The following is a 14,128-nucleotide window of genomic DNA, read 5'->3' on the forward strand; positions in this document are numbered from 1 at the left end:
TGAACTACAGACATGAAATAAAGGCCTAAGAATTTCTGCCCCTGAGCAATAGAAACCAACAATTTCCAAGATGTTTTTGTCCTTTCATACGAGTACAAAACCTTTGCCATTCACATATAAGGAGGTATTTAGACTTCCATAATCATCATTTGCACTAAATAATACCATAGTGTCCAAGACAAACTATTTTAGCAGAAAAAAAAAATCTGCTCATCTCTTACGTAGAAAAAATTTAATTTTGCTCATCTCCTAAAAAAATAACCCCAAAACAATCGGAAAAAAAGAGAGAGGTCTCACATTTATAAATCTGGTAATAGGAGCCTCACTTATTTTCACGTGCAAATCCAACCTGTTTATCAAGTGTCTGTGCATTCAGCACCTGCCTCTCACAGAGCACACCAGGCTGGGCTCTGCCTGAGCATCCAGATGATAAGCCTGACTTGACACAAGTATCAGGACAGACAGCCTTGGCTACTCTTTGCCTTTCAATACATTTGGTAGTGATGATGCTATTGCAAAAGGATATGACTGAAGCTTTTGTCATCCTGTATTTTTGTAAGGTCATTCTATATCTGGGACGTTGAAAAGAAAAATGATGCTTAGAAAATGAAAGGACTACAAAGTTGGCATATCTTAATTGTTCATTCTTGGAAAACAACATTGAGTCAGGTAGGAATAACAAGAGAGATTTAGCAGGAACATATGTTGTAACAGCTCACAGCAATTAATCTTTGCTGTGGAATATGAGAACTAGGCAGACACTCCTGAAACAATGCCCTTTTTTCATACAGCACCACGTTGCTCTCAGCCTTCTATTGCTTTTCCTATTGATTTGTAAATCCCTCCTGATCTACTCCAGCAATGCTGTTTGCTTTTCTCTGCTCAGCTTAGTGAGCCTCCTCAGCAGAGACACACACAACCCAGACCACAGGCTGGTAAACCCTTGCCAGGATGAGTCAGTTCTGCTGGGAGCAAAACTTCCACTTCCTCACTAACTGCCAGAAAATGATGCCTCTGGTAATGCCAGAGAGTGCCATGATGAGTGACACATGGACAGCACAAGCAGGAGAAGTTATGCAAATCCCTTCTGACTTATGGAGAGGACAGGTGTTTGGGGAAACAGGCAGTCTCTGGGGGAAGCCAGAAAAAACAAACCATCACTTCATGAACCACAGCTATCCACTGCCTTTTGCCTCCCTGGGAAGCTCTGCCAGCTCCAGACTCAGGAGCTGTTAATGCTTCTGCCCTCTTCCTAGATCCTGTTTCCGTCCCAGCCTGTATTTTTAGTTACATAAATTATCCTACTGTCTGACCCTGGAGGCTGTGATGCAGGAAATGAAGCAGATCACAGCATTTCATAACTAAAAGAAAAGAACGAGCTGGGCTCCAACTATTTAAAGTAGTGATCCCCAATGTTTTGGCTGCAGTGGGCCATAAAAATATGCAAATCTGCAAATCTGCAGGCTATACAAAGTGCCCTGCAGAGAGGAAGCAAATAGTCCACTGCCAAGTGTCTTTCTCCCCACTCTGACCAAATGCACATCTGGCACATCACCAAAATGTGCCCTTTCCCACCACATGGCAGGCTCAGGCCCCCCAGCCTGGCAGCCCCTGTGTAGCACATAGGGGGCTGGTATTTCAGTCCAGAAATGATTCCCACATTATCCATGAAAACCTATCTCCCTGTGCAGCACATAGGAGGCTGGTATTTCAGTCCAGAAATTATTCCCACATTATCCATGAAAACCTATCTCTTCCATATCCCCCAACCAGAAAAATCAGAAACATTTTAAAAAATAAATCAGCACTGACTAAAGGTAAACCAAAAGAAGACCTAAAGAAAAACATACAGAGAGACTGAAGAGATGACAAAATAAACTGACCCAGTTTCTGAGTTTGCCACAGAAATAAAAAATAGGAATGTGCCTAACAAGCACTGCAGGAAATCTCAGAAACTGCTGAAACACTGGAAAACCAAACAGAAACCTGTGGATACAGTAACAACTGCAGAAGAAATCCAATTCTTAGGCTAACAATTTCTTTTGTTTAGAATTATTCCGGTGGAAATTGTATGGAATAATAAAAAAAATGGAAAGTGGATAGGTGATAAGCTAATATTTCAAGAAAATCACAATTGTCAAGTCACAGGGATGGCTCCTGAGGATTACCTCACATGCACAGGAGCATGTTGCAGAGGCTGCCACTACAGCCAACAGCACCACTAGTTCTAGGTTTGCTTTCAAATATTTGAACTTTTTCTTTCTCTCTGTTTGTTTTGGCTTTTGGTTTGGGGTTTTTTTTGGCCACTGTGTAAGTAAATAAAATAGCCCTAAACTGGTTTGATTGGGTTTTAACTACAGCAATTAGATATAAGCATATGCAGTGAGTTTCTAAGTCATTGAGGGGATAGAGTTAGGTGTCAACCTGAAGGAAACCATCCCTATGCCTGACACATTTGCTGACAAATCCCAGCTGGCAGCTAAGCACCAAATCACAGAGAGATTGAGCTGCATGAGGCTCATCAGCCACACTGCACTCCCTGACACTGCCCTGTGGATAATGAAATGCAAACACACACTGCAGTTCAAAGTTACCCTTTTAGAATTCAAATTCGAAACCATCTGTATTGAATTCTTGTCTTTTAGTATTTTCCTATACATTCACCTCCACCCCCAAGTAGGCAGAAGCAGCTCCTAATTAAATACTGTACAGAGAACATGGAAAATGGTTGTTTCTGAGCTTTGCTGTACATAGTGCTTCACACACTGCTTTAGAAGATGTGAAATCTTAGCATCCTCCTGCACCCATTTCATAAATAAAAAATGCAATGCAGCTGTAGTAACCTGCCAGGAAGATGAATGATTTAAGCTCTACAGCAACAAACAGGTCAGAGGCAATAATTCCACACAGTCACTCACAGCACTCAGACTTGAGCTTACCCTTGTTTTGGCATCAATTTTAGCGCCTCGATCAAGTAGGAGTTTGACCATGTTTGCATTTCCCCTTTTTGATGCGACGTGCAACGGCGTGATATCATTCTGTGGAAGGAAAAACAGAGAAATAAATATCCCTATATCTTTCCTGCATGAATTCCATGTTTGCTTTGCACAAAGAGTGAATTATGCTAAAGCATAACACAGTTTTGTTTCCCTGGGAGCATGAAGGCAAAGGGAAGCTGTGTTTAACCTCACACGTGAATTACTGGTCTGATATCTCAACACACACATTATGAAGACAAACAATCCAGTTGTGATTAGAGTTATAAGACAAGATGGTGTGTCAGCTCTCAGCTTTTATACAAGGGTTAAATTATGCCATTTTACTGAATGAATCCAAGAAATTTAATCCAGCTATGTTTTATTCTGAGCATGTAGTGATAAGGATTCATACCTCACAACTTGATTGGCCTTGTAGGAGCCACAGAAAATGAATAAAACCATGACATCTGTAGATCTAAGTCAAAAGCAACAAGATGCCAACCCTATTTGTCCCCGAACACTATCAGTAGATGCCGAAAGCCGTGCAGGCACCTTCCGTTCCATTTTTAACTTCACCCACCTAATCTGTTCCTGCAATGAATGTAACACTGAACTTCCAAGTGAGACTGTAAAGATGTGCACATGCTTCCCCAGGAGGTGCCTGGCAGGCCAGCAGTGTGCAGCAGCACTGCACATGGAGGGCAGTTGCATAACCGACGCGTGCGCACACGAACGCGCTTTTTTAACGAGACGTAGCGAGGACGTTTCTTCACGCTCCGATGAATCCTTTCTCTTGTAGCGTATGAAGGCCACGTCCTGTATCTATTTGATCATATGGAGTCAAGTAAAAATAAAAGGGTTTAAATAGAGCGTGCAGCTCCTGTATGCAGACAAACAGAATTCTGAAGAGCATGTTTCTGTGTGTTCAGGGGCAGCACAAACAGCTGGCTAAGGAAAATCAGCTTCCCTGGGATAGAGCAGAGAGCAGTACGTTGTGGTGAGTGTGTCCTGGGGCTGATGAACCACAAAGGCACATATTGCCTTGGTGGTACAGGTGCCTCACCTGGCTAACAGACTGATTGGCAATGCTTCCTCAAAGCTGCAGGTGAGTGGAGTGAGAGATAACTGAAAAAAGATCCTCTCCCAGGCGTGACAAGCTGACTCATGGCTTAATCACAGTACCTAAATCCAGTCGTTACTTTTTTATTTACACAAAATTTCACTAGGAAGCTAACTCACAGCTACTAGAAAGTACTAATTAGTATTTTCACGGAGATAAAATATATGTTAGCAAAATTAAATGACAGATATTCTTTCTACAATATTAAGGATCATTAGAGAATCAGAGACAACTGTTCCGGGTTAGCTTATCATTTCTTAAAAAATACCAAAGTGAAACAAAAAGATGCTTAGCACATGAAGCAACACGTGCACCATGCCTGGTCCTTCCAGGGACATAAAACTGTGTGACCATTTGAATTCTATTTTGTGAGTTGGTTTTCAAGAAAAGAATTAATTCCATTTGACTGGGCGTTGGCATTGGATATAATATGGGGTCACTATTTTACTGTATCTGCCACATAGAGGACAGAAAGAGAGGAGAAAAACAACAGAGATATTTTCTGCTTTTTCTGTCTTCTCAGAAGGAAAAATGTTACAGAGGTCAGAGGGAGAGAGAGAGAAATTCTCCTTTCTTACACAGAGATATTTTCTGCTTTTTCTGTCTTCTCAGAAGGAAAAATGTTACAGAGGTCAGAGGGAGAGAGAGAGAAATTCTCCTTTGCTGAGGAAAATCAGTAAAGGAAATAATTTTCGTGTCTTCAAGCAAAGGATACTGCACCTGAGGAAAAAACAGTAAAGGAAATAATATTCGTGTCTTCAAGCAAAGGATACTGCAGGTAATTTAGACTGATGGAACACCTTTTTCCACTTGCTGGGGTTGATGGGCAGAGAGGTTAACTCGGCCTAATAGACCCTAGTGCCCTGTTAATATGTCAAAATAATTTAGTACTAATAATTTACTGCCTCATACACAGACTAGTAGGAAAGCCTTTTCTAAGCATCAAGAAAGAAATGAAGGAGGAAGGGACAGCACTACAAAAGGTAGGACAAGTACCTATGAGAAGTCTGGTTCTCATTCATCTTGACACTAAGCTAAACCTAGTGCAGCACATGGGAGGGTATAACCACATAAGAACAGGCACTTTGGATCTACTTATTTGCCAGTCTAGGTGTTTGAAGCTCCTGTTGCCTTAAATGAAGGAGAGTTGATTCTAAAGTAGATGGGCAAGTGCTGGCAGATACACATCTCAGCTCCAAAAGAGATGACTTGCACTTAGCAATGAAGGTTTAGGTCACACTGTTTGCTGGCAACAGGGAACAAAAAAATCCACTTTCATGTTCAAATGATCATCATGTTTCTGGTTAGTACTGAAGCTATTAGGACAGTGCAATTCTCTCTCAGCTTCTGACAGGGGTGATCACCCCAGCTGGAAATGTGAGGAAATTCTCCAGCACCCAATGAGGACTGAGCTCACTTCCTCAAGTTGGACAGCTAGCAATCCATCTTTCCTCTCTTTGATCACCTGCCTTTATGAAAAACCTATAAATTTAGTGTCTCTAGGATCTTGAAACATTAAGTTATATTTGGTTGAAAATAGGCAGCAAGTTCACATTACAAAGAGATGGATGTAGAAAGGATGTGATCACTCTAGACACACTTTGTCAGAAAAACCAACTACAAATATCTACCCTGAAATAATTAATGGAGCAAGAGAAATCAAGCAAATTAAGATCTGTGTGTCCAGTGTAAAATCTGTCCTTATGGATGATCAAACCACTTCTCTTTCCCGGGAAAAGAGCACTACAGTACTCATTCTCTGGGGAGGAGGTTGCAATTTTTGTTATATTTTACTAACCTATTCAGACAGTTCATAAAAATAATTAAGAGACAAAGAATTAAAAATGTGTTTAGCCTTTTTCACCCCTAACAGCTCAGGAAAACAATGTGGGAAAATGAAGGGAAAAAAAGAGAGGGGGCAAGTCTCTATTCAGAATTTATTTTTGTCATTTAGCTATTTGAGCTTTTACTGGTAGCAAAGAATATGAAGTATTAATTCTGCTGGCTGAGAGTTCTGACTCCACACATGAAGAGATGCATTAGGGCAAGTAACTTGTGTTTGGTCACTCCTGTGTTTTGCCAAGTCTTAAAGAATTACACCTAGAGGTTTCATACATACTGTTCTTTTCCATCTCCCATCTGACAGCTAAGAACATGAATGAGAAGTGAGTAAATCTCAGACAACATCATCATTAATTTTTCTGATGACAAAACCAAGCAAGCAAATCAAAATTGAGCTTTTTGTACTTGTCACAAGAAACTAGAGATAATAAAAGCTTCATAATATGTGCAGCTTTGGTGTATGTTATTAACACTAAAACTGTGGTATCAGCAAACAAAATAGCCACCAAATGTAAGGTTCTGAATTCTTCAGTGTATCAACAGCATCTGCTGTCTTTTCAGTCTATTTTTATCTGTTTGATCTTCTATAAATTTCTCTCTTTGTTCTTAAGACAGAATAGTAAATCAGGAAACTTTTGAGGATGTTTTCCTGCAGTAAAAAAGCTGAAATGCCTTCAAAAAGTTGCCATTAAAAGATGTAGTCCAGATCTAGAATGTCTGCTGGAGTGCTGCTTGCCCTCACTGTTGAAATACCAAATGGTGGATAAAGTCTCAGGCAGACCCCTTGACACTGAGGTCCAGCTTGCCATTCAGTTTGAGAGTTAACAAACCCTACTGAGAATATGAAGTATAACTTGTGAGAATAGCAACGTAAAACTTTGCAGTATATGCTCAGAGGATTATGGACTAGAACGTAGCCTTTCCTCTCCTTCTTGGCAGATTTCCTGGGGTAGATGACTTGAAGTACCCTAAAACTGTATGTAGCTCAAAATGTGATGGATTAGATGCATGCAATTTTTTTCTACACCTCACAATGCTGTGGATGGTGGTTTACCCTTTGTCTCCATCCACTGCTTGCTGCAGCCCACCACTCTCTCACACGGGGCCTGTGCCTTCCTTTGGAGTGTCACAACATCCACAAGTAGGATGGGTAAGGAGTGACCTGCTTTTATGTTCAGTGGCTTTTGCTTGTGCCTGATCAGAGGAAACACTAAGCCCTTTCAGCTGCAGCTTTCTATCTACACCTTCATAAGAAAATTCAAAAAACCTTTGAGTTATCTTCTGCTGAGCAATAAGCCACCTACATTTCCTATCTGAAATGAGATAAGCTTCCCTCTGACACATAGCATTATCCATCACAGTCCACCACAGTTGTCAGAATTACTCTCTACTATTACCAATTAGCAACAAAAATGGTTAGGATGTCAGGGAAAAAGTAGGGAAAAACTTAAAACTGGCAGTGTGTAAACGCAGTACATCTTATATGATTATATTTTAATGCATGTAGGAAATGAAGAATGCTCTCTGGTTTCTGGTATACTATGATGTCCTACAGGATTACCTCTTTCTCCCATCACACAGTCTGAGTTTACAAGCATAAAGATGCTAATAATAACTAAGAAAAGTAAATGTTGGCACTTAGAGTATCACATTGGACTCTGAAGTGTATCTTTAAAGGAAGACACACAAAAACCCAGTCAACCTTTCCTAGTCATGTGCTGCAATGATTGATATGTTTGCTGAGCAGCAGATCACATAGGTACTGTCAATGTCACAGGGACTTGGTGTTTCTCCTTGCTACCAAGGAGAGAACTTCCCTCCTCCTCTGAGGTCTCCTCTCAGCCCCTCAGTGGAGGGGAGTTCTAACCAGAAAAATTACACTTACTTGATTTCAAGTTTAACTTCCTTGATTTAAAACAAAACAAACCAAAGCAGTTTCTTACCCAAATGTTGAGATTAACTTGGAATTTAGTAAAAACAGTCCTTCTCAATTCTCAGCTTCAAGCAGACTCTATTAAGAGCTTAATATTGACACAGAATGTGTGAGTCAAATAGAAGCTGAAAATAGACAGACTGCTAAAGCAGAAATTTCCTATACAGTCTGGAAAATCCCTTCCCATCATTAGGGGTTCTTAATGAAAGAACATAATGTTGGTTGTTGCATGCTGGAATTGTCAGCAACACCATTGCATGGATATTATCACTATTACCAGATTCTGGAGATATAGAAAAATTGTGCTGTGCATTTGAGGATTGTCATCTGTAACCATGCAGTTGCACCAACATGTTGTATATTAAAACAATATTCTCTCCAGTATTATTCTGCAATTCAGAATTGGAGATACAACACAGCAGAATCCCTGTAGAGAAAAAGTCTTATATTCTAGTGGCAGTTACTGGGGTCACTGAAGCTTGTATAGAAGTTTCAGAAATTAATGATAAAAACACACAATCAGATGCTTTCCAGGAAACCTTGCATGAGTGCATCATTTTTCAGCTTTTTTTCCTTCTCTACTTAATGGCAGTAAGTCTTATGTTGTGCTATTTTAGTTATTGTATGCTTATATACTTAACTTTCTTCAGGCTTGAGATGTATAAAATAAATCCTGGAAGAAAAGAAGGAAGAATAAACCAAGGAGCTGTTATGGCAAACTACCACTGAGGAAATAAAAAGATGTTTTTCTCTTATGCCACTGTCACTTAGATATTGCCTGCCCTTCTTGATGGGCTAATGGTGTTCTGCATCTCAGCCTCAGGGTCATCATTAATGCATGTTGTCCTCACACTACCCCCTCAATATTACCAAATCCTTTCTCAACCTTCCAGTAAGCAAACTTTCTGCAGGCAAAGCCCACTCCCAGTGGAACTGCGATGTCCTCTGGAATAAGGAGTGCTGTGCACAAGGAAGGCTGTTCACAGGGTTGGACACAGTTTTATGGCACAGTGACTAGGTCCTGCTTGCTTTGGGAAGCAAGACACAGGGAAAGGATTCCCTTGCTACCTCAATCTTCTGACTTGCCCAAGTACAGAGTAGATGTGGGGATCACAGAGTTTTTTCTTTCAGCTGTTGCTGTGGAAGCTGCAGAGAAGTTTTCTTCCTTCCTTTCTAACCATTGTGCTCCTCAGAGACAGGTGGAGCTTCAGAAGCATTTCCTTCCCTGGGTTAGACAGATCTTTCCACTGGAAGGTAATCCCAGACAGAAGAATGATACCTGAAGACTCTGTCAACGCTCAAAAGATAACTTTTTGCCAATTATATTTCCAGAAAATAGTTTATTCAAAGCATCATCCTCACCTCCCTGGTCAGCCCAGCAGCCTTGGAGAAACACTGATTTGCACATTCTTGTTGTTGAACTAGCACAGGGCAGGTCGGACACACATCCAACTGCCTCCCCTCCCTGCACACTGCTCCTGAGAATGTCCAAGCAAGGTCTGAATGGGAAAGGGCAAGCACTCCACAGGGCTCTGATTTATGGCAAAAACACTTACTTTCTTGCATAGGATACCACAGATAAAATTGGATTGATAAGGAAACTGGTTTATCATTCCTTCCAATGGCTGCTAGTTGCTTTAGCATGTATCTGGATATGCCTTTCCAAGTCCTAAATATCTAAGTGCTAGGTAGTCTAGAGATAAGAAACCCCTCTGTGACCTCTCCTTCTTCTCCAGCACCTCACACACTCTTAGGCTGAAGGTGACCCAATTCTGGTAAAAACAGTCAAGCCCATGGCATGCAACCCTTGCAATAGTGCCCATCTCCAGAAGCAGCAGCTAGGATAGGAGCACAGCAGTTTTCACCATCTGTATGGTCACTGCACACCAACAACAGAGCTCCTGAATCAAAGTTTGGAACAGAGAGCCCACTTGGTGGATTTCATTTCTCCATACTAACCACTATGTTGGTACTTCCAGAAGATGGGAAGTTGCTATCAAAATTACTAAAACTCTAGGTAAGACATCAGATACAGTCTGACTTAAAGGCACAAGTGGCTGATAAAAAATAGTTTTCTTAAAGTAACAGCAATTAGTTTTTCCTGTTGGGGGAAAAAAAAAAAGAAAGATTGACTAAAAACTGTCTGGCCTCTCAGTTTGTAAGTAGGATTCACCCAGTTAAGCAACAGGGAAATATGGTGATGAAATGAAGGGATTTCTTAAGCTTTGAAGCATTTCAAAGAAACACAGCCAGACACGTGAAAATGTACTACAGAAAAAGGATGATGAATAGACATAAAGTGCCTGTTACTCTGCAATGAATGCCCTGCCAGCAATTGTGACAGGGTTTTTTTGCTGAGCTTGAGTCCAAGAAGTCAAGCAATTTGGAATGAGTGTTTTTCCTTCATTACAAAATGGCAAACATCCAGCCAAATGAGATCTTGTTTCACTTGGAATGAGGTTAGGAAGGTTCTTGGAGCTGCCTCCTTGTAAATAGGTAGAATAAGGGGCATTACAAGCTGATTTACTGAAATGATTTCCATTCATCCCAATGCAAACTTTGTTGTGCCATCTTCTCTGCACTTGCAGTAAGGCAAAAGAAGAAAGCACAGACACAGAAGTGCTAATGCAGTTCAATGAAAGGCTGTCATGACATCAGTCACTGGGCTGCAAGTGTGCAAACCTGTAGGTATGTTTCCAACCCCTCCAGCCTCTACAGTCAGCAGGTACTGTACACCTGTACAGCTTGCAGGCACTGTAACACCTGTAAGAGCTCCTGGAGCTATGCCTATTTTCCTGGTTGCAGTGAAAGAAGGGACCAAAGGAGTATGTGACAGCTGAGAGGCAGGCAGGTGTATACCAGTGGGGGTGAGGGAAGCAGCTGCTACTGCATATCACTGGGGACATCATTTACTTACAGTACAGCACCACTGCTCACCTCCTGCCCACACACCAAGAGTCATCATCAAGCTCATGTCTTTCCCTGCCCTCACTGCTGGAACCTCTTTGTTCCCTCAGGCCTCTCAGAAACATACTGAAAAGGGCAGCTGAAGTTTGCTGTTTGCCACAGGCCTGCCCTCCTTTTTCTTATATCCTTTCACCAGCTCTTCTCTTTACCACTCTGGCCCTTGTCCTTAAGGCTCAAAGCTCTGCTTTCATCCTGCCCATCCATTCCCATTTTTTCCACCCTTCTCTGCTTTGCCTACACCAGTGGTGGGAGCTGGCTATTATCCTGCCCACACACATTTCTCTTCACGTTGCCCCCATCACACAAGCATCTTCTGTTATCTTAATCCTCTCCTCTTGTTCAAATCTCCCATTGCCCCCATCACACAAGCATTTTCTGTTATCATAATCCTCTCCTCTTGTTCAAATCTCCCTGCAGAATTCATACTTTCCTAAAGAGTTTAAACATAAATCGAGAGATAGACAAGTAGTGTTGATTTGTATTTATTTAACAAGAACAAAGCCAAAATGGTTTGCTTTTGTTTGCAAAAGCACAGAGTGCATTTGACACTCCCACCTTAAAGCTCACTCTGTGCACTTCTAAAAGGTATAGTACATATACATTTCAGTTGGGTTACAGCCCCTCCATATTTTTGTTCTGTTGCTCATCTCACATTGTCAACAACTTAAATAAGGGCCTTTGCTCCAGAGGGGAGACAGCACACTGTGGATAGCATTTACAGAAATTAAAACAAGAGGCAGTGAGGTGGCAATGAGCAGCCTGCACCTGGTGGGTCATTTTTAATACCTGCATTACAATTTGGATAATGAGGGATCAAGCAAGGGCCCTGTTAGTTGGTGCTGATAATTGTTTTTACACACAACTCATCCTGGTGTTCTGTTTGTCTCCAAACTCGCTGCTCCACCAGAATCTACCTCATCTTTCTGTGCAACGCTTTCATTCCCCACACTCTGATAAGCACTAAAGAACAAAATTCAAGTCCATATTACTGTTATTTATGCTACGATACTTTCTGTCACAAGGACTTTATCTAGATTTGCAGCCACCATACAGCAGAGATGTGCTCTCTCTCTGGATGCCCCCACCCAGCTATCACAAGCACAAACAAGCCACTCAGTGCTCTGAGTCACAGCCTCTGCCCACTGCTCTTTCAGACTGATGTCATTGCATCCACACTTCCCCAGCTCACCCAGCACTCTGCCTCTCTCTGATGATGACAGCTAATGGAGGCAGAACCTGGAACATCCAGATCTTGTAGAGAAGGCAAGAATGGCCTTATTACTTTGGGTATGCTCTCCATAAGTGCCCCTAATCCAAAGCAGAGTCGCTGAAGCCTAAGGTTTATTTTATTAAAACAAGCATGGGCAGATGGTATTTAGTGGTACTACTACTAAATGCTGCTAATTGCTAATGTAGTAGCATTGCTAATCCATAATCTTCTTTCTGAGTGGGAAAGGGTTGACCCAAGACCCCATTTGTCTTCCTTGCTTCTGTGATTAGAGCTTATCAAATACTCAGTGCCAAAGCTTATGATGGTATGAAATGCCTAAATGGTCTAATTTGGTCAGTTAAAGGACGTGGGAAATAAGAGGTCAATGCTATCAGTGAAAGCAAAGCATATATAGTCAGTAGCTTCCCAGGAACCCTTAACCTCCAAATCTACTGTTGGCTTGTGAATTTCATGTGGACCTTACCTGGGACCCCTCTCTCACCAGTATCATGAAGTATGTTCAATGATGAATGGGATTTAGAAAATGTCATTTATGGGGGGTTTGGGGAGGGGATATATGAGAGTTGATCCTTACCTTTGATACTCAGCTATCAGCTTGACCCAATACCTGCTAGTACTCTTCTCACCAGCATTAGTAGTAACAGTATTTTAGCTTTGATGATTGATCTTCTTTCATAAAAGATTGAATAATGCTGTGTTGAATGCATAGTGACCAGCACCAACACTTTTCACCTGCAGGCCTAGTGACATTTTAAGGAAAAAATTCTGGGCCTGCATTGTTCAATATTTCTATTCCCACTCTGTCACACCATCCACTAACTCGCCCTATTAATCACAGACAACCTCTAAGAAAAGAACTATTCAGGGTTTGATTTCTATTTTAAATATAAGGAGTTCTACAAGTAAAATAGTAGTTTCTATGCTAAATGGTCACAGCATTGTTTTACTGTTTTCATGGGTTTGCAATGCTTGTCATAAACACTTTGCTGCATATAAGCATGCTCCTCATCACTGTATACAACTTCTTCATGAGGGGAAGTGGAGGGACAAGCACTGATCTCTTCTCCCTGGCAACCAGTTACAGGACCCGAGGGAATGGCCTGAAGTTGTGTCAGGGGAGGTTTAGGCTGGATATTAGAAAATGAGTCTTCACTCAGAGGCTGGCTGGGCACTGAACAGCTCCCCAGGGTCATAGCACCAAGCCTGACAGAGTTCAAAAAATCCTTGGACAATGCTCTCAGGCATATGGTGTGATTCTTGGGAATGTCCTGTGCAGGGCCAAGTGCAGGGCTATGGGCTCAATGATCCTCCTGGGTCCCTTCCAACTCTTAATACACTTTGATTCTGTAACCTGAAATCACATTTGCTTTTTTTTTTTTTCAACCATGTTACAGATGCCACCCAGCGAACAACTAAAAGAGGTCCTCCTTGTTCTTGGTTGGAGAAACCAACCAGAGAAATACATGTATTCTTTAGCCAAGAGCTTAACCTGTTTTCCACTGTGAATTTCAACACATTTCTAGGTTCTGAAACACAATTTTGTACTGACAACCATTCCTGGCTGTGTACCAGCAGAAATTCTTATTCTTACAGCCCAAGCTATTATTGAAGAAGCTAATGAGCAAATAAATTTTTAAGGATTTTAGCAGGAAGTTCTACCTCCAGTATTTCCCAATACAATTCTGAATGCTGGCCCCTTTCTTATTTAGCTACATGTTCCTAATCACACTCCCTGCTTTTCTCTTCTCAAAGGATTGCATATACTCATGGCACCTACTCAGCTTTCTGCCTACATCCTCTCCACCCAACCATTCTCTAACTCTCCATCTTCACTCATTCAATTTTGTCAAATTTGCCTTTCTTTCGTCTCTCGTCTCACGCTTGGCACCACAATCTCTTTTCTTGCCCTTCCTATTGCTGTATCCCTGTCCATATATGTTTGGGTTTTTTTCCTGCTTTTCCAACTATACTTAACTTTCCTCTGCTGTTTTCTGTCCTTCATCCTTCTCCTGCTTACACTATGTCATTCCCAAATCCTCCCTGACCTGACCACACTC

General features: G+C 41.4%; 1 protein-coding gene across 1 annotated transcript in view; it reads right to left on the minus strand.

The window, feature by feature from the left end:
* Positions 1–2,715: 2,715 nt before the first annotated feature.
* LOC103808229 (ankyrin-3-like) overlaps positions 2,716–14,128 on the minus strand; it is a 24,083-nt gene continuing 12,670 nt past the window's right edge. The window contains exon 7 of the mRNA XM_009080997.1: positions 2,716–3,038. Within this exon, the coding sequence (XP_009079245.1) occupies positions 2,871–3,038 (168 nt within the window). The 3' untranslated portion in view covers positions 2,716–2,870. The remainder of the gene's footprint in view (positions 3,039–14,128) is intronic.

This window comes from Acanthisitta chloris, unplaced genomic scaffold, assembly GCF_000695815.1.
Source record: "Acanthisitta chloris isolate BGI_N310 unplaced genomic scaffold, ASM69581v1 scaffold88, whole genome shotgun sequence".
NCBI lineage: Eukaryota > Metazoa > Chordata > Aves > Passeriformes > Acanthisittidae > Acanthisitta > Acanthisitta chloris.